This window comes from Xiphophorus couchianus, chromosome 7 (assembly GCF_001444195.1).
Source record: "Xiphophorus couchianus chromosome 7, X_couchianus-1.0, whole genome shotgun sequence".
Classification (NCBI taxonomy): domain Eukaryota; kingdom Metazoa; phylum Chordata; class Actinopteri; order Cyprinodontiformes; family Poeciliidae; genus Xiphophorus; species Xiphophorus couchianus.
The window spans coordinates 13,734,366-13,761,446 of NC_040234.1; the positions used below are offsets into that span (position 1 = coordinate 13,734,366).

General features: G+C 41.8%; 1 protein-coding gene across 2 annotated transcripts; it reads right to left on the bottom strand.

Annotated features, from left to right (window-relative positions):
* Positions 1 to 971: 971 nt before the first annotated feature.
* Positions 972 to 25,399, bottom strand: dop1b (DOP1 leucine zipper like protein B). Of its 2 annotated transcripts, none has more exons than XM_028022970.1 (38): positions 25,187 to 25,399; positions 20,986 to 21,162; positions 20,374 to 20,555; positions 20,096 to 20,266; positions 19,394 to 19,583; positions 19,207 to 19,305; positions 18,363 to 18,486; positions 18,144 to 18,253; positions 17,687 to 17,798; positions 17,485 to 17,605; positions 17,257 to 17,376; positions 16,449 to 16,548; positions 16,024 to 16,254; positions 15,642 to 15,943; positions 15,164 to 15,558; positions 14,342 to 14,613; positions 14,109 to 14,261; positions 13,863 to 13,963; positions 12,957 to 13,147; positions 11,294 to 12,872; positions 10,547 to 10,646; positions 10,264 to 10,455; positions 10,017 to 10,139; positions 9,811 to 9,945; positions 9,682 to 9,737; positions 9,485 to 9,589; positions 9,315 to 9,381; positions 9,045 to 9,204; positions 7,736 to 7,818; positions 7,512 to 7,621; positions 7,260 to 7,409; positions 6,917 to 6,978; positions 6,580 to 6,708; positions 6,344 to 6,480; positions 6,205 to 6,260; positions 5,975 to 6,118; positions 5,749 to 5,881; positions 972 to 2,289 (listed from the first exon to the last, which is right to left on the bottom strand). In XM_028022970.1, exons 2-38 carry the CDS (start codon positions 21,121 to 21,123, stop codon positions 2,032 to 2,034), a joined length of 6,891 nt encoding a protein of 2,296 aa, XP_027878771.1. In that variant the 5' UTR covers positions 21,124 to 21,162; positions 25,187 to 25,399; the 3' UTR covers positions 972 to 2,031. The 2 variants fall into 2 exon arrangements, with proteins under 2 accessions (XP_027878771.1, XP_027878770.1); XM_028022969.1 differs by having other exon boundaries at positions 9,045 to 9,207.
* Positions 25,400 to 27,081: the final 1,682 nt, after the last annotated feature.

Consider the following 27,081-nt stretch of genomic DNA (forward strand, 5'->3'; position numbering starts at 1 on the left):
TGCAGATCAACTGTGTGGCAACATGGGACACCTGTTCAACCTGAGCCTGAAGCTGTGGGAGGCTTCCTGTGTGGTACCGGTGCCAAAGACAACACATTCCACAGGCATGTAGCTCTGACTTCACTTCTGATGATGACCTACGAGGGAGTCCTCAACCATCAACACCACGTGGTGAGGTCTACATTAGATCCACTGCAGTTTGCCTACCAGCCGACGTTGCCATCGCCTACCTCCTGCACTGAGCTCTGACCCACCTGGAGAAGCCTGGAAGAACTGCGAGGATCATGTTCTTTGATTTCATGCCATCCAGTCAATACTTATGAGGGACAAGCTGGAGATTCACTGGTCACTCACAAGGCCGTGTCTCTGACAGTCTGGTCAGCAGCACGGGGGCCCCACAGGGAGTGTGCTGGCGCTGTTCTTCTTGCACTGCAAACTTCTCCATCAACTCCCCAGGCAGCCATCTTAAGACGTTCTCTGATGACTTTGCTAGTGGGTCTCATCACAAGTGAGGACGTCTCACAATAAATACAAACATAAAACTCAGGATTTTGCAGACTACTGTAATTTTAAATGACATCCCTGTTTACATTTTTTTAACTTCTTGTAAATAGTCTATTATACTTATGTAACAAATTTTTTACAGCCTTCATGTTCAGTTGCACATTCCTTTGGACAATGACATTTTTAACAACTGCAGTTAATTTCTTCTTATGCTTTTTCTATGGTTTGCCTTTGTTAGTTTGGTGTTGGTCATTTGTCTCGTTACTAAATATATGAAAGTACATATTATAGATTAATAATAAATGAATCCTTTTATTAAAGGAGCAGTTTCAGGTGAGTTTTCACTTAGACTTAAGCGACATGTCCTTGTCTTTTATGGAAATGAGTCACAATGGAGAGAAATTCTTAAAACTGATGATTTTCAGTGCATAATGGCTGAAGGTCAACAGAAATAAAAACAATTCACATCAGATTTAAAGATAATTTAATAATTACATTTGAGATTGATTTTTTTCTTTTCCAATATATTTTAGTGAAGTGAAATAGCTTGAGCCAATATCAGTTTTGAAATTGGGTTTAAACCCGCAAAATGTCTTAAAAGCACAATATAAAAAAAAAAAAAAAGATGTTTATAAACTGGTGGGAGTGCAATAAAACAAAGAGAACAAATAAAACAGAAGTTAAATGCTATGTTTAATTTAATGACTTGTTTTTTTCCCTATAGCATCACAATTTGATGTGATCCCTTAAAGATAAATAACTTACAGGAACATTCAGATGTGCAGGAAAATACAGACAGTAGTAGCTGTAAAGACTATGCTGGAGTAAAAACTAGGAAAGGATAATTTCCCTTGGTCACCAAAAACTCAAAGCATGAAATATGTCGACACACAGCCATTGTTTTAAGAGTTTTCCCAATGCACGCAAAGCACATTCCTTACGTTACCAATAAAAATGTTAGCATAAATTAAGAGAAATCTATAAGAGTTTATACATTCTTAAGACAGATTGTTACACCTGGAGAAACAAACTGCAGATGGCTAGTTCAGGAAAATAAAACACTAGTGGTGCCTAACGCAGTTCTTCACAGTAAGTTTTCTATGTGCTTCACTAAAATCTATTGACTCTACTACCACGGTCATAAGGTGCATGCCTTGCTTAGACAATAAGTAACCTGAATCGAGAATACCTGTCTGCTTTTACTGACGCTAAAAGCAGTAAGTTAGTGACGTTTAGCTGCGTTAATACCTCATCTTTGGACGGAAAGAAAACTGCATTCCTTCATATTTTTTCACATTAAAAGCCATGTGGAAATGAGTACCATGGATTCCCTTTGTTTGTTTTTTTTTTCTAGTTAAAGCAGTTCAGAAGTACATGTGCAGATGTAATCAGAAAGATGACTACATAAAAGGAAAACACATTTTCAAAACCATCCCTTCACTAGAACTCCACAATACAACAAAATCACTGGTTGTGCCCATTCTAGGTCTTTTTTTACATGTGCCTGTAGCTAAAAAAGCTCAGTTTTTAACTCTCCATGGAGTCCAGGAACTCATTCTCAATAATGTCCTCCAGTCTGCTCAGAACAATGTGCGAACTGGCTGCAGGGTATTCGGCTATGGGGAAGTGGGCAGCAGGCTGGCCGGAGGGGGGAGGGGCCTGGAAGGAGCAGCAAAGGGTGCGAAGGAAAGGCAGCAGCTGGGTGATGGAGGACAGGGAGCTCTGAGTGAGGAGGGGAAACTCCAAGTTATCCGTGGAGGACTCCTCAGTCAGTCCGTTCAGTGCCTGAAAAAACAGGACACAGAGAGATTTGTGTCATTTCAAACCTCGAATGAATTATTATTATTAATTAATTAATAATATAAAACAAAAAAAAAATCATCCTAAAAATATGTGTCATGCACATTCTGTCTCTCTGAGCCACTACTTTTGTAGAACCACATTTTCATGCATTTACAGATGAAAGTCTTGCTTCTAAACTCAAGCTTAGTCTCACTGAAGCTGCCAACAGCAAGTCTTGCCACAGATTCTCACTTGGCTTTAGATCTGTACTTTGATTAGTCAAAGTACAGATCTACTTTGACTAATCAAAGTAGATTGATTAGTCAAAGTATACTGTAGCTCTGGATACTGTAGCTCTGGATGTATGTTTGGGTTGTTGTGTTGCTGGGAGGTGAACTTCCACTCGAATCCTAACCTTCAACAGGTTTTCTTCTAGGATTTCTTTTTATTTAGCTCAATTTATCCCACCATCAATTCCAAGTAGCTTCCATAAAAAAAATCCCCACAGAATGATGCTGATTTCACTGTGGGGATGATGTGCATAGTTTTCTGCCTCTTTGCATGTAAACCAAAAAGTTCAAACTGGTCTCATGTGATCAACATGTTTGCTGTGTCCCATATAAAGCTAATGTCAAACTTTTGACGAAACCTCTTAAGGATTTCTTTCAGCATAGGTTTTGTATTTGCCATTCTCCCATAAGGAACAGATTTGTGAAATTCTCAATTAGTTATTGGCGTGTTGATAGATATCTCCAGATGAGTTGTGGATCTCTACAGTACTCTTTATGTTGGTCTTTAAAATAAAACTGTGTTCTCTACCGGACCATCAGTGATTTGCAATCCTCACACACAGAGGGCGTTTTCATCATTGCTGGGGATTTTAACCAGGCCAACATGAAGACTGTTCTCCCTCACTTCAACCAATATGTGGATTTTCCAACCAGGGGAGTGAATACTCTAGACTTGGCCTACACCAACATCAAAGAAGCATTCAGAGCAGCCCCCCGCCCCCACCTTGGCTCTTCAGACCACCTATCTGTTATGCTAATTCCTGCATACAAGCCCCTGCTGACCAGAACAAAACCTACAGTGAAGCAGGTGAGAATGTGGACTGAGGGGGCCATGGAGGCACTTCAGGACTGTTTTGAGTGCTCTGACTGGGAGATGTTCAAGGCAGCAGCCACTTACAACGACCAGATCAACATCGATGAGTACACCATGACTGTGTCAGCCTACATCAACAAGTGCACAGAGGACGTCAGCATCACTAAGAACATTATCACCCGGGCCAACCAAAAACCCTGGATGACTAAGGAGGTACGTGAAATGCTAAAAGCACGGAACTCAGCCTTCAAGTCTGGCGACAAGGAGGCACTGAGGACAGCGAGAGCCAACTTGAACCGTGCTATCAGGTTAGCAAAGCGAACCCACAGTCGAAAAATACAGGAGTTCTTCCACGACACCAGCAACACCAGAAGTATGTGGCAAGGCATAAAGGCGATCACAGATTACAATCCATCCTCCCCCCAGTGGGTGAAGATGATGCTGACTTTCTAAATGGACTCAATAACTTCTTTGGGAGGTTCGAGGCACTGAACAGTACTCCGGCAAAGAAAACTGTTCCCCACCAGGAAGAGGAGGCACTCTGCCTGGACACAGCCGATGTGTTGAAGACTCTGAAAAGAGTCAACCCACGGAAGGCCCCAGGTCCCGACAACATACCTAGGCAGGTGTTCAGGGAATGCGCAGGTCAGCTGGCTGGTGTCCTAACAGACATTTTTAACACCTCACTGGACCAAGCCACAGTGCCAGCCTGTCTCAAAACTGCCTCCATCATTCCGGTGCCAAAGAAACCTCAAGTCACCTCTTTCAACGATTACCGGCCTGTGGCACTGACTCCCATCATGATGAAGTGCTTTGAAAGGCTGGTAAAAGAACACATCGTCTCCAGACTCACCTCCACATTCGACCCGTTCCAGTTTGCCTACCGCCGAAACCGCTCCACTGAGGACGTTATCTCCTCCGCCCTACACCTGAGCCTGGCTCACCTGGAGGAGAAGAACACTCATGTGCGGATGTTGTTCCTGGACTTCAGCTCAGCGTTCAACACAATCATCCCACAGCATCTGGCAGGAAAACTGGGACACCTGGGCTTCAGCACCCCCCTGCGCAACTGGCTGCTAGACTTCCTCACCGACAGACCTCAGTCAGTCCGGATCGGACAACACACCTCCGATGTCATCACCCTCAGCACAGGCTCCCCTCAGGGCTGCGTCCTGAGCCCTCTGCTGTTCACTCTGATGACACACGACTGCGTCCCCAGGTTCGCCACCAACCACATCGTGAAGTTTGCGGACGACACAACGGTGGTGGGCCTCATCAGAGACGACAACGACCTGGACTACAGAGAGGAGGTGGAGCAGCTGGTGGACTGGTGCAGAGACAACAGCCTGATCCTGAACGTTGACAAGACGAAGGAGATGATCGTCGACTTCAGGAAGAACCGGCCCAGCCACGCTCCACTGCTCATCAACAGCTCGGCTGTGGAGGTGGTCAGCAGCACCAAATTCCTGGGGGTGCACATCACTAACAACCTCACCTGGACTGTGAACACCACGTCTCTGGCCAAGAGGGCACAGAAGCGCTTGTATTTCCTGCGGAGGATGAGAAGAGCACACCTGCCACCGATCCTCAAGACGTTCTACAGAAGCACCATAGAGAGCATTCTGACCAGCTGCCTCTCTGTGTGGTGTGGAAGCTGCAGCGCCTCCGACTGGAAGAACGTGAGGAGAGTGGTGCGGACAGCAGAAAGGATCATCAGGGCCCCCCTTCCCTCCATTCAGGACATTTCATCCCAGCGCTGCGTGTCCCGAGGCTGAAACATCGTCAGTGACCCCTCACACCCCCACCATGGACTGTTCTCCCTGCTGCCCTCTGGAAAGAGGTTCCGCAGCGTTTGGTGCAGGTCCACCAGGTTCCGAAACAGCTTTTTCCCACTTGCTATCAGACTGCTGAACTCTTAACTGGACTGCACTTAAAATCTGGTCTCCACTTTATACCTTGCACATGTACAGAGCTAAGTAACTTCCTTTTACTGTCAGTCCTGCACTTTATATTTTATATTTATATTTATATTCATATTTTATACTGTATTTTATTTTATTCTGGAGTAACCTCACAACATTGAAAGCTCAAAACATTGTCCTGAGCCGTATGCAACAAAATTTCGTTCTGTATACACCCTGTGCATGCAAAATGACAATAAAGTCAGTCTAAGTCTAAGTCTAATTGAAGTTTGTGGAAGTAACCAGATCTAAAAATCTTATGTTGAGACATCATTTGACTACAGACAACTCTCCATAGTCAGATGCTTAATTTATTGTAGTCTCCACTTTATTTACACAAATGTTTTGGGAATAAGATCCAATCAGGTGCTAATGAAAGAGCAGCTCTGTAACTCACCCCATAGCGTTCCTGTATCCCTTCCAGCACTCTGACAACGTGTGGTGTGCATTCCTGTTCAAACTCAATCAGCGCATTTTCTGGACCACTGTAGCGGCTCACGTCCACCTCCGGGACAAATGCCCAACGATACCTGCAGGATAATCAATTAGATGCTTTCGAAACCAATATCTTTACTAAACGTATCGCTGATGTTACAATGACAGCATGTTTTCCAGTTCCCTACATCTGAAAGAGGGGCATCTTCTCTGGAGGAAAGGCCAAGGAAGTGTCCAGAAACTTGCAGGCTGACAGGTACATGTCCAACTCTGCATTGGAGAAGTTTACTGGTCCATTTCTGTCAAGTGCCCCACGCACCACTTTGGTCAACCTAAGTTGGAAACAAAGACACAGGACTTATAAAATGAAAGCTTTAGTGCATTTGTGAAACATAGATAATGATAAAAAAAAACTCACTTTGAGACGTCTTTCTCTGGCTGCAGAGATTTCTCTAAACGTGCAAATATCCGTATCTAAAAAAACGAGTTAAAGACAACATCTTTGTATAACCACGATTCTTTAGATCATACATGGCCCTCTCAGGAAGGAAACTTACAAGTTCTGTGACCATTATAGGCCAGAGCGACGTCAGGTGCTGGGATGAGATCCGCAGCAGGAGAACTCGGAACATGAGGAACATCTGGGCTGAGACCGCAGGGCTTGAGTTCATTCTTAAAGTCTCTGTGAGGCGTTCTGAAAGGAACCAGTTAATTTTTAAGTTGGCTTTATTTGATTCTAGTTTGAACGTAAGTACATACACCTACACTGATATCTAAAACAAAAGAAGCCCACCTTGAATAAGTGGAAGGTAGAGGTGGTACTGGTCGAGTTCGCCGCTGAACATTGCAAATGCCTGCCGTTTCAGCAGCATGGGTTTCTGGTCGGCACTGGTGAACAACTTCAGGGAGCTGCTCTGCATGGCTGTTGTGCAAATAAATACAGAGACAAGATAAATACAAAGAGTTTCAATTTGTTTCTTGCATCAAGTAAGAAGTTACAAATCCACAAGAATATTGATTTTCTTTCTTTATCAATTCAATTCAATGTTAGCGGTTTGGACAGCTGCCCACCATATTTCTGAGGACAAAAATATTTTCTCAATTTCAGAAAGTCTCTCAATGGTACTCACCCATCAGGTCCTTAAACATGGTCTTCTCATGAGTCAGTAGATGGTCAATAATTGATTTCCAACTATGAAATAATAAATTAGCAGATTTAGAACTGCAGACATAATAGACAATTGGAATTAAATGTGAAAATCTGAAGTATTCACATCACTTCAGAAAAACTCTACGTATTAACGAATCTGCTACATATGGCTTGCCAGCTGTAGTTTTAAAACAGCGTCACTTTAACAAGACTGATGGGTGGAGCTCATTCAACTTCCACATCATGACTGAGTTTTTCAGGACTTAAAAATTTCCATACAGCCATTTTTATCATTTGTGCTTCCACCATATGCTCACACTCACCTGTGTGCACAGGAGGCATCCATGGTGAAGAACAGGGGGTCCATGAAGAGCTCAAACACCTCCTTCTTCCAGGCCCGTTTGGTGCAGGCGTACCCACTCAGGCTACTCAGCAGCTGGGCGCCTGCTGCAAAGCTGGGCATGTTGTAGGCACTACAGGACAGGAGCCCGACATAAAGGAGTCAGGTGACCCCAGTGACAGTGAGGCTGCAGGCATCAACGTGATTCACCCTCAGTTTTTTTATTTTTTTTTACCTGTGGTTCTTGAGGTAGGGGAAAACGTAATACAGGAGACGTGAGATAAGGGGAACGGCTTTTTCCTTCTCGTCGCTACGGTAGACCATGTCCAGAAGGGGCGCCAAGATCTAGAAGAGGAGAAAAAGACAGCAATATGCTTTAATAGCACGGAGTGAAATGCAAAGCCATAGTCCAATTTGCCTAAAATATAAATAGATAATCCTATGTACATAAAACCCCACCTCTGCAAGCAATGTGAGGGCCTGCACACTGTACACCGAAGGAGCGGAGGACGACACCATGGCATTAGCCTGAGTTACTGACTCTGGATGAAAAAGAAAGGAAAAATCAACATGTGAATATTATATAAAGCTTCAGTCAAACGTTAACATGCACATATCATTGACATAAATGTTTTACAAACTTTGGGCTTTTAATAATTTCTATCTTAGTCTAGCTTAATCCTTGGAGAATAAAGCCTGGGTAACACTTTATTTGACGGGATGTGCATAAGACTGACATGACACTGTAATAAACATGACATAACACCTGCCATGAACATGAAGGAGTCTTTATGAATGTCTATGACTGGTGTCATGAAGTGTCATTCGGTAAATAATGACACTTTTAAAGCAAAGTTGCTTTAAAAGTTTCAGCAGCATGCATTTGTTGCTGCTGTTTCAGCAGCAACAAATGCAAAGTTGCTTTAAAAGTTGCATTGAAAGTCCATTAAAAGTGCCAAGTTTGCATTAAAGGGTCATTATTTACAAAATAATACAAAGTTGGTACTTTGAATGGACTTTCAATGCAACTTTTAAAGCAACTTTGCATTAAAAGTGTCATTATTTGTCAGTCACAAACACATTCATAAAGACTCCTTTATGACACCTTTATGTTCATGGCAGGTATTGCGAAATGTTTATGACAGTGTCATGTCAGTATTATGCACACCCCGTCAAATAAAGTGTTACCAAAACCGGTTTGACCAGAAAGCATTTGGTTTGTTCATGTGAGCAGTTTCACTCAAACTTGAAGGCGTCCATTTAGTAGAAGGAGCTTCTCTCTCTCAATCCACGTTGGTGCAAAACTGGCTTTATCATGAACAGAGACACTAATGTCCCACCCGCTTCCAGTTTATAAAGGACTTAAGCCTTGGTAGCTTTTAAAGGTTTTTCTTAACCTTCTAACCAATTTTGTTTCATCTGGGGATTACAGTTTGTGTCTGATAGTAAAAAGTTGAATGCGAGTTTCAACAACGTTCACATCCAGTGGCGAAGCAAGTATTTACTGACCTACGTCACACAAGACCAACCACATCCTGCCATATACTGCCCCATAATTTTGTAATAATAGGCCTCTTTTAAATTTAAATCTTAACAGCTATATCAAGTTCATCAGTGGTTCCAGAGATCTTTTTGACAATCAAGTAAATTTTTGAATATCTAAGGGTAACAATTTGGGTCTTCCTCCAGGATTGGAAAAAGTGCTCTCAAAATCAAATAACCTGCTTGCACTCATAATAATATTATGTTTGAAGCATAAAAAAATTACCACAGTGTTCCCCGTCCACCTCTGTGTCATCCGGTTCTTCAGCTTCTACGCAAACCTGTGGCTGAACTTTGACCTCAAGGCTTCGGCTGAGCCAGCTGGTCTGCTCCAGAGACGAGCCTGCGATCCCACCCACCGTCTCCAGGATCCGCTGAGTCACCTCCTGCTCAAAAGTTTAATCAACAAAGCATCTTACCTTCATCTGCCTATGATCTAAGCAGAGCACTAGCTGCTTGCAGGTCTATGAAAATAACTAAGACTGTTGGATCTTACCTGCAGATCTTTAGAGTCTTTCTTACTGTCCAGGTTTGGGAGGCGGTTGACAAAATCATTTAGGATTCTGAAAGATAAAAATTCAGACTCGAGATCATTCATGAATTACTGTAAAACCTCCAAAGGGTAGATGAAATTCAAAAATGTAGTGTGAATAGAAGAGAACTGACCCCAGCAGGAGGAAATGTCCAGGTGGCGCAAGGTTGAGCTGAACAGACTCCCTCAACAGGCTGAGGAGAGGAGCAACGTTTTCCTGCAGAGCCGCAGCTGAAATGCTTCAACAAAAAAAAAAAAATCAACAGATTATTGTAAAAATGAGCCAAAAGAGAAGAAAATTTGTTTTTTTGATACCAAGATTCATTTTCACCTCTGGACATAGGCATAGCTGAACTGCAGCATGGGAATATCGACCAGCGTTGCCTTCTGGTGGGGAGAAATCAGAACCTTTAAGTTGAAAATCAACCACGGTAAAAGTCTTTAAAATCTGCTTATGTACCTGTTCCCCTTTGATCTGATGCGGTCTCTTCACAACCTCTTTGACCAAGTGCAGGACAGTTTCTATATTTAAGGTGTGAAGCGATTTTATAAGCTCCACGATGACCAGACGAGCCTCACTGGCCACTGGTAAAACCTAAAAGAAACCCAGAAAGTCAGTCAGAGACTTTCGCAAGACTTTAGTTTTCCACAAAGTTAGGGTCTTACTTTGTTTTTGTGTCTCCTTTTGCTCTTCCTGTTGCTCCACACTACTCCTACTGAAGCCATCAGCTGAACCCCATAATGTCCAGTTAGGGGGAGTAGAAACTGCAGGATCCGCTGACGCAAGATCTAATTAAATACACATTTTAAAAAATTTATTAAATTCACATTGTGTTCTAGAATTAAAATGTTATGAAGTCAGAGTCAGAAAACAGACGATGCACAAGAATCTCAACAATATGCGTTTGCCCACCTTGGAGCTTTTGAAATACACAGAGGTAGAAGCATGTTTGCTGCTGTGGCCAGAGTCAGACGCACGTTTCTGAAACTCCTCCCTCATGACAACGCCCCATAGCAACGCCATGCTGCTGAGCATTTGCGGCAGCGCCTCCAGCACGGCGTTGCGTGCGTTACGGACATCCACGGGATCACAAGCCACCAGAGACTGACCAGAGAGGGGACAAAGTACAAGAATTCAATATTAAATGATCATAGATCACACAGCAGGTAGATATGCTGATGCAAGCGTGCCATACCTTTTTGTTGTCAAGGAAACAATAATGTGTGATGGTGGTCAGGCCTTCAAGCAGAGTTAAAGGGTAGTCCGGAGCGATGTTCTCCTTCCTGCCGGTAACGCTGACAAAAAATAAAATGAATAAAATATTTCAGAGGAAATTCAAGCAAAAACAAAAATTCTGTAGAGCAACTGTTTTAGTCTAAATGTTAAAATATATTGTACATGAACTTTAAGGATCATTGGGATATGTTCTAATTTATTCCCTTAATTTGTTTTTAAACAAATTCAGATTTTACAAACAAAACACACATTTCGACCGAAAGAGTTCCAAAATAACATAGTTTATGAATGTTTTATTAGAAAAATGACCACATATATAATAGAATTATGAATTATTGTTTCACTCAAAGAGAAATTTAAGCTCAACAATCTTAATTGGAAGTTTTTACAATAAATCAGAAATCAGAAACCATAATTAGTGGAAGTAATTCCCCAGCGCTTTCATGTGTCTGTGTCGTCATGACGTCTTCACCGCTCTCCATGATGGTTACCACCTCGGCCACTACAACCAGCAGTGCAGTGAGCCTCCATCCAGTCGGCCAGGTATATCTAAGCTTACCGACTTTAAAAATTTTGCATCAAAGCAGCCTTTTTGATATTGCACACACTGATATCGCTATGACAACTAAACATTGAGATATTCAGCGTTTTTAACACTTTTAATTTGCACATCAGTCGTAGAAACAGGCTTGTACGTTTAAGCTACCTGTGGTTCGCCTTCCCTCCCTCGTGTTCGTGGAGCTTCACCAGATCGTCCATGTTCCTGCAGATCTGACTGATGAGCGGCGACACAATGATCCCCAATGAGCGCCCCAGGTACGGCAGAGAGGAGCACAGCAGCGACACCCAGTGGGGGTGCATGGCGTAGCCGTACTGAGGCTGCAGGGCTCTTGCTGCCGCGGAAACAAACATCCCCTGCGCTGTGATGGGGTGGCTCTGGACATACTGCGCTGCTTTGATGGACTGCTGGAAGAGCACAGCGGTCTGCCACTCTCGGGCCAGAGGGGTGGAGGCCGGTGAGGATTCACGAGGGTCTCCAGGCTGGCTGTTCACTGCAGATGCGACCCCACCCGGCCACACATGGTACTCCAGCACTATCAGAGCCTGGAGCAACTTTAGTAGCTCTATTTGTAAGGGGCACTGCTCCTGTCCTCCTCCCACACCCAGATTCACCAAACTCTCCTCCGATAGGCCTCCTGCCTCATCCAGCAGTTCGGCTCCTTTGGATGCTCCCTTGTCCGCCGCCTTCTGGCTGACGTACATGGAGGCAGACAGTGAAAGCAGGGCATACTGCTGCACTTTACAGCAGGTCAGGAGTTTGTGGATGGATTCCAGAGTGGCTTTGCTGCACCCCTGTCCTCGTACTGTGAAGCAGAGCTGGTTCACGATCCGAGTGAGCACCGTCACGCTCTTCACCTGGACCTCCATGTTGCCCTGCAGGTCCAGGGGAGTCAGACTCAGGTAGGATGGGTAGTGAGAGCGCAGGATTTGCAGGCAGAGCGACACAAGCAGTTCAACAAGCAGCGACGGGGGTCCAGAGGGGGAGGAAGTGGGAGACAGCAGGCAGCCGTAAAAGCACCTTCCATCCTGAGCCTGCTGGTGGCGCTGCAGGAGGTTGGAGACCAGGTTTAAGTGAGCAGCAGAGCTGGTGTCCAGCGAGGTGCAGCACAGGGCGTCCACTAGGTGACACTCGGGGCTGCTGCGCAGCAGGCTGTCGAGCAGCGCCAGGCCCTGGAGGAGACGACGCCAGCCGCCCGCCGCCGCCGGGTACAGCAGAACATGGCGGAACAGAGAGTTGATGGCTTCTCTTTTCTCTCGCTCCTGCTTCAACAGGCGAGACCTGGCCATGGCCTCCAGCTCAAAGTCCTCCTCCTCTTCACTCGACAGCGAATCGGACGCCTGCGTGTGCTCGGACTCCACCCTCCGCAGGCCGTTCACCAAACCCCCCTCCTCGACACTGCTGGGCGGAGCAGAACCGGAACTGGAGTTGTCCGTGGAAACTTGGGCGCCGCTGGTGTCTGCCGACTCAGTGTGTTCACTCTCAGCCTCCTCCTCTTCCTCCTCTTTGACCTCCTCTTCCTCTGTCTCCTCACTCTCGCTCCTTGACGCGGGTAAAGCCTCTTCGGGTTTTTCCGGCTCCGGCCCACTTTCCAACTCGGCCCACAGAGCTTCTCGGTCCACAACATCCAGGCTGCTTAATGTTGTCACATCAGACGCCACCATGTCTGCCGGTGTCCGAGAGGTTTTAATCAAACTCCTTCTGCTGTTTAACAGCTTCAGGTTACCTTGAAAACAACAAGCATATCAAGTTAATGACACACACGTTCAATCGAGAGAAACTCTTCCAAGGCAGAGATGAATTTGCGTACCGGCCGTGAGATTCTGTTTAACGCTCTGAATGGAGCAGCGCTGGGTGGATGGGTGAAGGAGCAGCAGCAGAATGGGCTCCAGGATTCGGATCACATCGTTCAGGGACAGAGCTCTGACCAGCCAGCACTGAGCGGCCGCACTTATTGAGCCATCAGCCGAGGTCAGGCTGTCCACTACAACACACAAAGACCTGAAACACCACAGAGGATTTGAGAGCGAAGAAATTATTTACAGCGACATTTTTTAGATTTAATCAAGTTGTTTGGATTTTATGCAATACACCAAAACCAGTTAGAAGTGAAGGTGAAGTCGAAGAAAAATTAGGCGTGATTTTCTAAATTATATACAAATGCAAAAGAAAAATGCTGCATGCTTATTCAGTCATCCTCAGTTGAGTCACCATTATTTTTTTAAAGCTTTGCACACAACAGAGGCTCAGTGAGATAAGGTTGAAAGTGACATTGTGCCTTTATGCAAGGCACAAAACCCCAAGTTGTCTGCTGAAGTATACTTTATAGCCTAACCTTGCTGTAAACTTCTCCACAACCTGAACCGTCTTCTGTCTCTGTCTTTAGATGCTGGTTCTGTTCCATAATGTTCTCTAACTATCCTCCCATATATTTAGAGAATATCTGTGTATGTGGAGAGGTAAACTCTACCAATCAGGTAGATAGATAAATACACGCAAATTAATTAGATTGGTAACATGCCAATATGTCAGATATGTGCAGATTAGGCAGTAATGAACTGTTTGTCGTGGCTGCTTGACTTTTGTTCCCATCTGCTGTTTTATTCTACTTAAGTGTTTTTATTTTAACACTTAAAACCTTATAAGAAATATTATTTTTTAATTTAGTGTACTTATTGAATTTTTTGCTTTATGAACAAAATCCGGGTGAACTGACCGGTCAAAGGATCGACTCAGAGACATGGTCCTGTTGCACTGTGTCTCCCGGGTCAGGTGCCACAGCACGGTGAAGCGGTGCAGAGCTTCCAGACGGATCGCCTGGGAAGCAAAAAACACACAAACTTTCAGTTTTTCTGATCATATTTGCAACTCTTCTTCTGTTAGTTCTGACTTTCCATTCGGCCATCAATGATATTCAGAGGACAGTGGAAAAAAAACAAAAAAACACAACAACTGTGTGAACCTTGTCTTTGTGCAGCAGTGCCTGGCAGATGATGTCCTCACAGATGGAAGCTGAGGGAGCCAAACAATGCAGCCTGTAAAACAGATCCACACAGGAAACGTGCTGCTCTCTCTGCTCGGTGTCCAGTTGACTCCACAGGACCTGGGATAACCTCTGGGTTACAGCAAACACACACCTTAATTAGGGCCTTCTCCAAACAGTCACACCAATAGTTCCCCTTTTGACAATCTGACCTGAAAGAAGTCTGTGTTTTCCTCTATGGCTCGGTGCAGGACTGGGTAGATGGGCGGCACGCTGACCATCTGCAGCCGCCCACTCAGAGGGTTGTTGTCAGAGCTCTGGTAGCGCCTGTGCTTGTCCTCAATGACCAGTGCTAAAGACTGGGAGTGGTTGATGAGCTCCAGCAGGGAGGCCACGGCAGTGTGCTGAATGTTGTAATCCCTGGACATGCAGCACAGAATCATCAGGGACCTCAACCACACCGGGAGGCCGTCCACGTCACTGCCTGAAATAATTAGGAAGAAAAACAACAGCAATATTTCATCACTTATTTATGGGTCAAAGCATTTTGAAACAGTGTTGATTTACAATAATTTTCAAAAGTATTCATACTGCCTAATGTTTTCCACATTTCCACATTCCACACACAAAGTGGTGCATTACTGAGAGGTAGAACAAAGGGACACAGGATTTTCAATATTTTCGTTGGTGGTGGCATCATCATTATATGAGAACAACAATGAACACAATGGGTAGAGCTACAACGGGATGGTTTAAAGCCATTTTATAAAAAAAAACCCCCAAAAACTGGGCAAAATACAAATGCCTGCAGCACTTTTCAGGTTGATTTTGCAAAGATTTTTGAAGCCTTGCATTTATTTTTACCTTTTACTTCACAACTAAGCACTACTTTGTGTAGATTTGATCTGAAAATATCAAGTAAATGCATTGAAATGTTTGATTTTAACACCACCAAATGCAAAATAAAAACAAAACAAAAACACTCAAGGCATATACATAATTTTGTCAGGCAGTGCCTCTGTTCACATGCTGACCTGAGTCTCCAAACATGTCTGTGTAAAGTGCTAGCATCTCCTCCTCGCTCAGGTACACAGGGAAGGTGGTGCTCTCCAGCAACAGGTGGCAGGTGGCGACAAAGGTCTGTCGACAGGCCTCAGAGATCTCAGCTTTTCCTCGGGGCATGTAACCAGCTGCCCAGTCCAAACACAGTGTGGAGCCACGCTCCTTTTTCTTTTCCGTTGGCGATGCCGAGGGCTGAGTGTCAGGCGAGACGCTGGCTTTGCGTTTGTTTGGAGTAAACAGCTCAGACAGTTTGTGTTTAATTTCACGTCTCCTTAACAGAGACTTCTGATCCCCAGAGTTGGTGCTTTGGTCACGCTGAGGCTCTGGATCCGGACCTGTAACGTCCTCCACCTGCACCAACAGGTATCTGAAATCAAGGTGGAAGAGTAAAAATGTTTAGATGACTTGCATAGATTTTATCAAGCATCTTCATCTGGCTCTGAAGTTTACCTTGTGGTTATGAAGGCCAGGATATCCTGCAGACTCTGTGTCATGGCTTCTACACTCCCTCCCCTTCTCCAAACTCCATCGCCGGCTTTGCAGGTTCCGTTTCGCTCGGCCTCTGTGGGCATTCCCAGCTGCAGTTGCTGCTCTGAGGGGGAAGCGCTGACGCCCAGTCCGCTGTCTTCCGACCTCAGAGTTGAGTAAACCCCATTTGCAGGCTCGGCTTCACCTCCTTGATCCTGCCTTTCCCGCTCATCTTCCTGATGTCCATTAATGCTTCCATTTTTCTCCCCCTCATTCTGTACATCCTTGATAGGAAATTCTTTATAAGCTTTTAAAACACCCTAGATTGGTGCTTACTTACTAAAAAAAAAAAAAAAATCCTCACCTTTGTGGTTTCATCCTCTGGTGAAGCCGACTCCCTTTCCTCTGTGTTTGCTCCTGCATCAACATCCATGTAAGATACAGGCATCTGGATCTTACTCAGGACCTTGAAGCACACTCGCAGCCCCTGTGTGATGTCATCAAGAGAAATTGAGTCCATGTGACGGTGCAGGCTCTGCAGCATGATGCCCAGCATGTCGGGAAGGAACAGTGACTGGATGTCGGCATAGAGCTCCTGTGAGAAAACACAAACATGGTGCAGCATGAGAAGCTTCTACGAACGTTAAATAGTCAGATGATCAGTATTTATGTGTAAAAAATAAAGAAATATTAAACAAAGAGGAGGCAAATGACTGAGAAATGCTTTTAATTTTGTCTGAATTTGGAAATTTATTTATTTAGCTACTCTTGAAAATGTGTATTAATTACCAGAGGAAGAACATCCAGAAGGAAAATGATGAGGTTGGACATTTCCGTGACCGAGGGAGCTGTCTGACCGTAGTCCTGCTCCGGAGGATCATCTTTTTCACTTTAACAAAAACACAAAACTGGGATTTATTTCTCTGTACATTAAAAGCTGAAAACACAACCTGACACACATGCTCGATCTCATTTTATGCTTTAGTTAACACACAATTCCTATCAAAATACAAATGTAAAATTCTAAATATTATTAGAAATGTAATCTTTCACACTGAAAAATGTGTCTTGATATTGTTATTGTGATATTTCAGTCAAATCTCTGCATACAAGGCACACTGGAAAACGCAAGCTGAAACTGACAGAATAGGATTTCAGATTAACCGAGTCAGATCACAATAGGTTCTGAACAAATTCAGATCAATGTGTCGATAAGAGAAACTTAAATTCATACTGTGCATAAATACATTAAAACATTACCACCTCTTTGTTTAACTTTAAAACAGAACAAAAAAAAAAAAAGAAAATACAATGAAGAGCTAAGAATTTATAAATATTTTGTTATGGTGCAACTCAAACACTTGTTTCTCCAAACACAGCATTTCTTAGACACTGTCCACATACTTGACTTTTAATCTGTCTGAACGATTGGTCTGACTTGACTTTTGCCTCGAGACAACATGTGTTGTGAATTTGAGCTATACAAACATGCTCCCTAACTGAAACTGAATTGAAAATATAAATGTTTATATGTATTTTTTTTGCTTACAGTGAAGGAATTCTGATTGCAAAGAAAGATTTAGTGTGACTGACAAACCTGAGAGATGTGCAAAAGCGCTGAGTCATGTACTCCCAAAGATATTCGCTGTTCAGGGAGCTCACAAGCATGTTCACTGTCTTTATGATATCTGATGCATTCTTGTTCTCTTTTACTTTACTGTTAAATGAAGACAGGAAAGAAAATCTCTTTTCATAATCATGCTACAAAAACTATAATTTCATTCTTAAAAGGAAGCATGTTAATTTCATTGTTCATTTTTCTCACCAAGCCAGCTGGTTGGCTGAGCTTCCCGACTTCGGGGTGTTTTCCTCTCCAATCATCTCCAGACAGTAGCGCTGGAAAGCTCGGACCACCTCCAAAAACACGCAGCTCAAGACAGCTGGACCTGAGCACAAAAAAAAGCCATGTCAGCGAAACAGGTTGGAAACCATTTAGCATAATAAGGCGCTTCTGCTCGGCTCCGTACCTATCTCGGGTTTATCGAGCAGACTGATGATGATGCGAAAGGGTCTGAGGTACGAGATGACGCTTTCTGGGTCGCTGTCCACCTCCATCTGTTTGAGGATGTCAATCAGAGCCTGAAAACAGAAACCACAATAAATCTACTGATGTATTCTGGTTTATTTTATTTAATATTTTTGTACTGTAAAATAGTTCTGAACAAATGAGATCAGGAGAAACAATTGTTAAGGGTTCATCTAGATAATATACTTTGAAATATTGTACCTGATCATGGAAAACAATATTTAAATGTTGCTGTTTTTAAAATACGTTTAACACAACATGTGCTTTGAAATTAGTTTTGGTCAACTTAGGATAGAGAATTCATTCGTTTTTCCTTTACCAGTCATACATTTAGCCTTACAAAAGTCAGGAGCCTTGGTCTTACATTACATCTTATATGTTTACCAAATAAATCAAACCTTCACAAGATAATCTTTTGAGTAAGTGTTGAAGTAGAATGCGGTGTGCTCCTCCACGGTGGTGGAGAGCGTGGGATGTGGCGCCACCATCCCTCCTTTAATGTCGGTGCCTGAAGAAACAAACACAGGAATACAAACGTCAATGAGAACAAATAAAATATTTTCCTTTGCCAAACAGCAATCCGATTCATTACTAATTTATATCCTTAGCTTGCGGACCTAGGAGCCAGGCGTAGAGACGTCTGTTGAGGGACATGTCTCTCCTGAGCAGAGTGAGTAAAGCTGCAGACGCCACAGTGATCATGTCTTCAGCACTCAGAGTCACACTGGGCTCTGCTGGGTCCTAAACCAACAACATACAGAGTTAGCTGGGGAGCAGTAAAGGATTTCTGGAGGTATAATTATCATTTTCATTGGAAAAGACCCAGACATATGTTGAAATCTGTGGCTTTTATTAAAAGCATATCCATAATACATAAAGAGAACTGAGTATGCTACTTGATTCAGCAGGATTCAAGAAGAAGATATTAGAATCAGTTCCTCTAGGTCAGAGGCCATGATGCTCAACCTTGAGTATTGAAAAAAACATGTAGAAACACCATTCTCGGTTCCCATAGTGAGGAGCTGTTTTTAACTCATTACTTCATACGTGAAGTTATTTTAATTTGCTTTAATTCAACAAACCCAATTTAGCTACTAATAAATGTACATTTAGGTTTAGGGTAAACAGTGTGACAGCAAATGTTTTAAAGGATTTTTAAAATAGAGAACAACTGAAAATTCATCCTGGAAATGAAACCATGGATGGATGAAGAGTCACCCAGGTGCTAAAGGTGAAGTGTTCCTGATTAACTTATCCGTAGACAGAAAGAGCACCTCTATAAAGGCTAACAGATGTAAATCAATAAAATGGCAGAAGTACTTCCCTATTAAGATAAAACCAATGAACAGAAACAAAACATTTCTCTGAATGAAGAAAAAAATATAGATTTAGGTATATTTGTAACACATACACACATAGGAACAAAGGAGATTCACTTTGGTGACCAACATTTTTACCTACCAGACATGTTGCAAAGGGGAAAAAGTAGAGGAGGACTTCAAGCATGTTCCTCTGCACCAACACATTTGAATCTTGCAGAGAAAGACAGACTGACTTTATCTGGAAAAGCACAGAGAAACATAAAACTTAAACCGGGACTGTCAGGGAATCAAACATCCACTGAAAGAGGACAAACGTGGACACTCACCACTGCGTGATGGCCGTAGCCCAACATGTAGATCTGCTGACTTAGCGGGACCATGCGATCAAAATGTGTGACCACAAAGACTGAAGCGGGCAGCCGCACCATCGGGGTGACCAGCATGCTTCCCCACAGGGCTCCGTAGAAAACCTGCTGACCCACCAACAGCGACAGCTTGACCAGCAGAGCATCAGTCCTGAACAGAGGCAGAGACCGTAAACAATAGAATGTGACTATATTACTACTAAAAAGGATGAATGCAATTCTGAGGGATTTCCATAATTCAGGAACTAAAGCAGCGTAGAAAATGCATAGTTTAGTTTCTATAAGCCTCATTTTTCTCTTATCTTTCAATACGAGTAAAAGTAGCACAAAATATCAAAATCAATGCAACTTTATCATGCTTTATCATTAGGAATCATTTCTTTAAGAAATTAAGAGGAAGTTTGTGTTGCATTCAGTGAATAACCCTTTGTGGTATGAAGATGATTTTAGATTGTGAAACTGGTATGTCCATTGCCTTGAATAGAAGGGTTTCCGTTTCTACTGGCCTCTAACAGAAGCATCAGGGGTCAGTCTCCGCCTTAACCAGAAATAATCTTGACTTCTTATTCAGTAGTGTTGGTAGGATGGGCAGATGGAATTTATTTGTTTGATCCATTTTTTTAATTTTAGAGGAGGAAAAAATTAAAAAGTGTTCTTATGGACCTGTCGTAGACCTCCAGTCCTTCTTCCAGACCAGGTAAGAGTCCAGTTATGAAAGCTTGCAGACTGGGAAGCAAAGCTCTCTGCAGTGGGAGATAGTAACACTCATACAGCGTCAGCAGAACAGGCTTAACTGCCATGGCTGCATGACCCAGCAGCGGGAACAACCCGGAACTGAAAAACAAAAAAAAACAAAATGCATGAAATAAGTCAGAGTGAGAGCGGTTCATAGCAAGGCCTTGATTCTTCTTGCTGAAGATAATTTTATCCGGTTCTGTTACCTGTAAATAAACAGATCCTTGGCCAGCCATTTTGTGCCAATGATTTTGAAGATGACCTCGTATGTCTCCAGAGCCTTGAGGTGAACGCCGCTGGGCAGAGCCGGGTGCAGACACTGGGCTAGACGCTTCCCTATGATCAGCCTTTTGGGCAAGAGCGAATAGCGAAGGTTACTCTGCAGGGCCTGGGGAAAAAAAAGAAACCGTAAAAACAGAGTACGAATTTCACCAAAAACTCCACAATGAGTCAGAAATATACACGTAACAAATTTTTGACTTAATGTAAATTTTATTTAAAAGGGTGAACATCTCTTTTCCTTGTGTGTGTGTGTTTTTTTTTAGCTTGAACACACAGGGACACTCCAAAGTCAATATTTGGTGAACAAGAAAAAGAAAAAAAACACAAGGGCACCTTTATTCTTCATAAGAAATCATACAAAGACTTATAAACAAAAAGAGGATGTGACAACACAAAAGCAAACCTCATCCATGACCTCACAGAACTGAAACAGATCTAAGCAAAACACCAAAGAGGAACCAATAACTTCTGAGTTAGTGCAACAAAATGGACCCATTAAAATTCAGAGTAATGGATCCACGTGTACCATACTGCACCTTATTGAGCTTTCCCAGGGACGAGATGAGATCCGCCCACTCACTGGACGACTCAAAGTTTCGCAGCGCCTTCTCAATGACCGCCGTGTAGTTACGGTATCGGTAGTCATTCTGCAGCTTGAGCTCCTCAGGATCCATGTTGCACCGTTTTGATCACACCATGTTCTTAGAATACATCTGAGGGCAGATAAGGCAGGAGACAGAAAGTCAGCGACATAACCCGCCTGTCTGAAACCTGCCTGATTGCCCTCTGTCTGCAAGGCTTGTTCAATACAAATAAAATGAGCTAATTAGCTCTGAGGCAGCGGACATAAAGGCACGTATTCATGACCGGTTGCTGGATGGCGGACTGACCCGTCAGTCAGTCCCAGGATAAAGGAATTCTAACATAAACTGAGAGGCAAACATTCAGAAAAATACTTGCCAGGCAAAAAACAAGACCAGACTTTTTCATTTGCATGCCCGGCATCTTTCAGTCTTCCTCATATTTTAAAGGAAATACTTACATATTCAGCTGAGAACTGTGGCATATTTACAGGCTGCACAACCACAACAATACCTCTAAATTACAATAAGAAGCTCATTGATGATGTACTGAAATCTCCAACTAGTCGTCCTCTGTGGGCTGATCAGTATTAGTATCTACATCCACATAAACAATGCAGCATATAAGCTTAACTGTGCATTTAAGGAGTGTATTTTATTAGGGATCAGGGTGGTAGGATTAAAGAGACACAGACATCTGGAGTCCGAAGGCTTTACAGCTGAGAGGAAGAACAGCACATGGTCAGGATAAAGCTGAGCAGAACGGTAATGAAGTGCTGAGTAACCAAATCATAATCAATGAAAAATATCTGATTAACACAACAGTTATTTACATGTAAAAATAATGCAACGCTTTCTCTCTCAGATATGAGACTTGCTTGGCTGCTGGTCATTTTCTGTAATAATGTTTTACGGTTTTTATCTTTCTTAAATCATGTTTGAATACTATAGAATCACAATACCGATTTTTTACACCAGATATCGTATTGTGAGAATGTTATAACAACCCCTGACTTTACAGGGGTCTTTAGCCTGTAATATTTCTTAAGAGTCAATGCCCACAAACAAGAATCATAACCACAATCAAAAGAAAGGGTGTGTAATAAGAAAATAATATACAGTTACATGAAATTATATATAGCCTGAGATTGAATTAGAATAATGCGACACCTAAAGTCTGGGGTGAATTTTAACCTCATCTAAAGATCCATGCTCTGTATGTGGAGAAACGTTGCCCTATGTCAAAAGGACACTTTGACATCAGCATAGCTGTCCTCTATGACACCCAAGAGGTTTTCCACTATTGCTTAGGTAAGAAGTAAGTCAATAAAACAAAAACAAACTGGCAATGACATTAAATGCATAGGTAATGAACATTATACTCAAGCAGAGACATTTAAAATGTGAAAATGTGAACTGGAGTGAATCTGGGGTTTGTGAATGACATATTTATGGCAAATCAGCAGCAACTTATTTAAGTGTGTATATTAAGTGTGTATATTAACAATCCCATTTGAGTGTGTTAATATACAAGGGGACAATCTAAAGACGAAGCTCAATGTTTGGGGCTTGTAAAAGTGGATGCAAGCTTAGAAAACTGTCTATTCCACTTTGGTTAGCTTAGCTTTCCACCTCTTGTGTTAGGTTGACCTTTCTATTACATGTGAAGGTCTGTCATTGCTTCAAAGAAAAGAGCAAACAGATAATGTAAGTGATTAGGCGTATCTTCCAACTGACACAATCTGGTATTCAAGCACTTCATGTTTCTATGTTTTACTCAACAGTTCCAGATACACAAAAGTGCTTGACGTAAGAGCAGAGATGTGAATAATCCCTTACTTGTCGTCACATAGTTTTGATCACAATGCTTCTAGTTTTTATTCTTCAGAAAATGAGCAGCACACATGGGGAAAATGCTTATTCACAGGTGACAGCTTGATAAGCAAATGGTTTTAGCCTTGGCGGAACAAGATGTACATTCTCACTTCCCTTACTGGATGTAACAGCAGAACTGACTTGAAACCAATCCCTTCTACGTTGCATTGTACAAATATTGATATTAAAGCCCAGTGTGTTTTGTTAAGATTTACTGTGACAGAGCAGAACAAAGTATTACATGGCAGTGAAGTAGAAAAAGGATATATGGCTTTCAGTTTTTGTTTGCTTGTTTTTACACAGACGAAAACTTGGAAAATTATGGCGCATATTTATATTCACCCTTCTAATACTCACAAGTAACATCAAGTTACACCAAATTCTTATATATATATATTTTTTGTGTTGTATTTATATTTACTTATATTCTATATTCTTATTCCTTGTTTCTTACATAATTTAAGGTTTTTCTTGCATAATTTAAGGTTTTGGTTACTCACATATGGTGTGTACCTCAGTATTTAATTTGTATTTTGTATTCTTTTGCACTTTACTTACTGTGTGTTATCTTTGTTTTTTGCCTGGGAGCTGCTGGTAACTTCAATTTCCTGAGGGAGTCTTCCCAAGGGATCAATAAAGTACAAGTCTAAGTCTAAGTCTAAGTCCAATCAATTGCTTTCAGAAGGTACCTAATTAACAAACAGAATGTGTCTTATGTAATTTCAGAATGCATGAGCTGAGAGGACATTAGTAAATGAACAGAAATATGAAGACTATAAATTCACCAGACTAGTCATAGAGATCTTTGTGAAGAAGAAGTTAGGAAGTCAGGTTTTTAAGCAATTAGGTCAGGATTTGTACATTCCACAGAATCTGTTTGATACTTCATCTAGAAACAGTACAACTACAAACCTATCAACACTCAGCTGTCCACCTAAACTGGCTGGAGAGCAGAATTCATAGAACTAGCCAGCAGGAACTACAGTGATCCACAGCTCAAGTGGGATAACCTGATGGATAGGAAAGAAATTATGCATTCTATAAAATGCAGGTGAGTGAAAGAAAGCCATTATTAACAGAAAGCCCAAGGAAGTCCCATTAGCAAATCACTAAAAGTCATGTAGGGGAAACAGCAAACATATGAAGATGATACTAAAATAGTACTTCATTGTCTACACGCATAAAACTAGCAATGCATATCATTTAACACACCACCAAAATGGCACAAAAATGGTGCTAGCACTATAATGCAGTGAGAATGGAGCTACACACAGGGTAATTCTGAAAGACATCATGTCAGAAGACAGGAAACTGGGATGGAGGCTAAGCATAACCCCTGAACTTGCAAAAAATACAGATGAGAACATTTTCACCCTCTAGATGTTTGCAGCAAAAAGTGGCATCACAACAACATCAACTCAAGGGGGCTAAAAAAAAAAGTGACTACTACAATTTTCAGATTTTTTTCTCGTATTTAAAACGGTATCCTTTTCCTACCGCTGCACAACTGTATACTGCTTGTCCTGTCACATAACATCTCAACATTGTTTACATGTGGATGTAAAGTTGGAAAAAATGTGAAATGAGAATAAGATAAGATAAGATTTATTGTCATTGTCATCAACAGATTACAACGAGATTGAGATTTGCTCGACTCGAGTTAAGATGCAGGTTATGTGTATATTCATAATATACAAAGATAAAGAAATAAATAGTACAAAACGAGAAATAAATAGACATCAGAAGATGGTTGCAGCGCCTGGAGGTGTCGCAACAGAATTTACATTTTTAACAAAGTGGTGTCAAGAGCAGAAGTTCTTATGCCTTTGAATTTAGTGCCATGATTGCCATCGGGTATACTTGTGCAAGGTGCTGTTGATGCAGGTGTGAGGCATTGGACTGTGTGCTTTGAGGGTGGACGCCGAGCAGCCGTGTCACCTGACTGACACCACAACTACAGCAGGCTTAAAGTGCTGGCGGATGCAGCCAAATAACAGCTGGCCAGAGAGTACTGTACAATCAATGAAGGATGCTATTATGTAACATTTCACAAGCACTGAGCAAAGACTAGGAAGAGATTAGTAGTCAAATTCTTTTTGCATAGAGCTAGCTTGTGCTACTGATTAAAGTTGGGAAGGCACACTGAATGTAAGCCAGTTTCTTTGTTTCTGAAAAAAAAAAAAAAAGAAATGGCAGCTTTCTAGCTACAACACACGCTGCTTACTGCTAACAGCCAGCGCCGTAAACAAACGCAGGAGCAATCAGGTGCATCATGACTCACCGACAACTGAGAGAAAAACCACAGGAGGCTTTAGAGCAGGACCGGAAATCTCGTTTTTGACGGACTCATCCTCCAAACCCAACTCAAAGAGGATTGTTATCTGTGGGGTTAACCATCCGTGGAGAACCAAGGTGGTTGGTAGTCATAGCGGGGCGGTGATCCTCCAACTGTTCAGCTGATCCTGAACGGACCGCGGCCCGTACTGCTCCCTCTTTCACACTGACAACTGGGGGTGACGTAAGAATATTATTATCAATAAAGTAACTATTTATGTTCTAGCTTCTATTGTAAACCAAATATTCATATTTTACAGTACATAACATAGCAAAAACAAGACCAACTGGAATTACTGTGGCCTTAAAAACAGAGGCAGAAATAGGTTATCACAAACCTGCCACCCCTCCAACGTTGGTATGTTCCAGGATGTGCCATGTTGACAAAGCGCTCACCTAATCGTCAGAAATTTCGTCATAAAATTTTACACAGCAGTGTGCAACAAAAATATTAAGAGTGTACATCTATCATAAATGATTTTAAAATGGGTTCCTGTATATTTATGTAAGCTAATAATTTTACACAACAATTAATAAATACATTTATAAATGTTTGTTCACACAGTGTTGTTTTTTGACAAAAGTCTTTTCTTTGTCTATGGAAATTTATTTGTCTTTCTGGATTATTGAATCTATATGCTCCTAATTTTTATGTCTCCTCCTTCTCATCAAAAAAGTGTTTCCTCAGTCCTCGTCATCTTTATTATCTATGCATTTCTGTATGTCTTTCCCAGAGGTAGTAAGTATGTATTTACTTGAGAAGCTTTTTGAAACAAATGTACTTATATGAGTAGTTTTGCTAAACCATACTTTTTATTCCTTTATTTCTACTTAATTACTAATAATTTTAAGTCCCACTCTTGAGTACATTTTTTGGTGACTCTAAAACACTTGTATAGGTACTTTGCTGAATGTAAAACAAGGATCTTTAAACAAACATAAAATGACTAACCAGCATACAACTACACAATTTATGGTAAAGTGAGACTTATTTTTTTCCCCAAACTTTATTTATTGTTCTAATATTGTGTTTTGAGCCTGTAATGTCACTTAGACTGTCAAATTAATATATTGCCACTGGCAGAACTTTACACCGTTCTAATGTGTATGGCAGCTTATTAATACCAGTAGCTTTATGTTGTGAAAAAATTTGACTTGAAAACATGTGTACATTGCTTTTCTGGATTTGTTATTTTTCATTCATTCATTCATTCATTCATTCATTCATTCAATTTTCTATTTTTATTCTTTGAAATACCAGAATTTTCTAGAAGCTGTATATATATTGTTTGTTGACCTGCAAACAATGCTTATTTCGAAGAATAAACAGAAAATTACATATATTATATATATAATCAGAAAGACTCTCTCTCTCTCGCTCTCTCTCTCTCTCTCTCTCTATATATATATATATCTATATATATATAGTTGTTGTTTTTTTTACTTTTTACTTCTACTTGAGATAAAATACATTTTGATGCAAAGTGCTTTCTGTTGATCTTGTGTCTAAAGGATGCTGTGTTACTAATTACCAATTGTTGATTGACTGATACTTATAGCAATGATTTTAGTTTACAAATGAGAGGTATTATAATCCACACAGTGCATCTGCTTATCCTTATGGGGTACAGTCACCAATTAATCACAGAGCAACACAGAGACGCAACCACACACATGCAATTTAGAAAGAACATTTAACCTAAAGGCATGTTTATGGACTGTGGGAAGAAGCCAGACAAACCGGAGAGGACCCATACATGCACAGGGAGAACATGCAAACTCAATGCAGAAAGAACTCAGGCCAGGATTGGAACCAAGGATTATATCGCTTCAAGACAACCA

What these genes read in the sequence shown, in the direction of transcription:
- dop1b (XM_028022969.1), bottom strand. Translation starts at nt 21,123, where the DNA reads ATGGATCCTGAGGAGCTCAAGCTGCAGAATGACTACCGATACCGTAAC. An exon ending in CGCTTTTGCACATCTCTCAG is followed by an intron (nt 16,549 to 17,256) that starts GTTTGTCAGTCA and finishes TTTTTGTTAAAG; the next exon opens with TGAAAAAGATGATCCTCCGG. An exon ending in CCCTCACATTGCTTGCAGAG is followed by an intron (nt 7,622 to 7,735) that starts GTGGGGTTTTAT and finishes CTCCTCTTCTAG; the next exon opens with ATCTTGGCGCCCCTTCTGGA.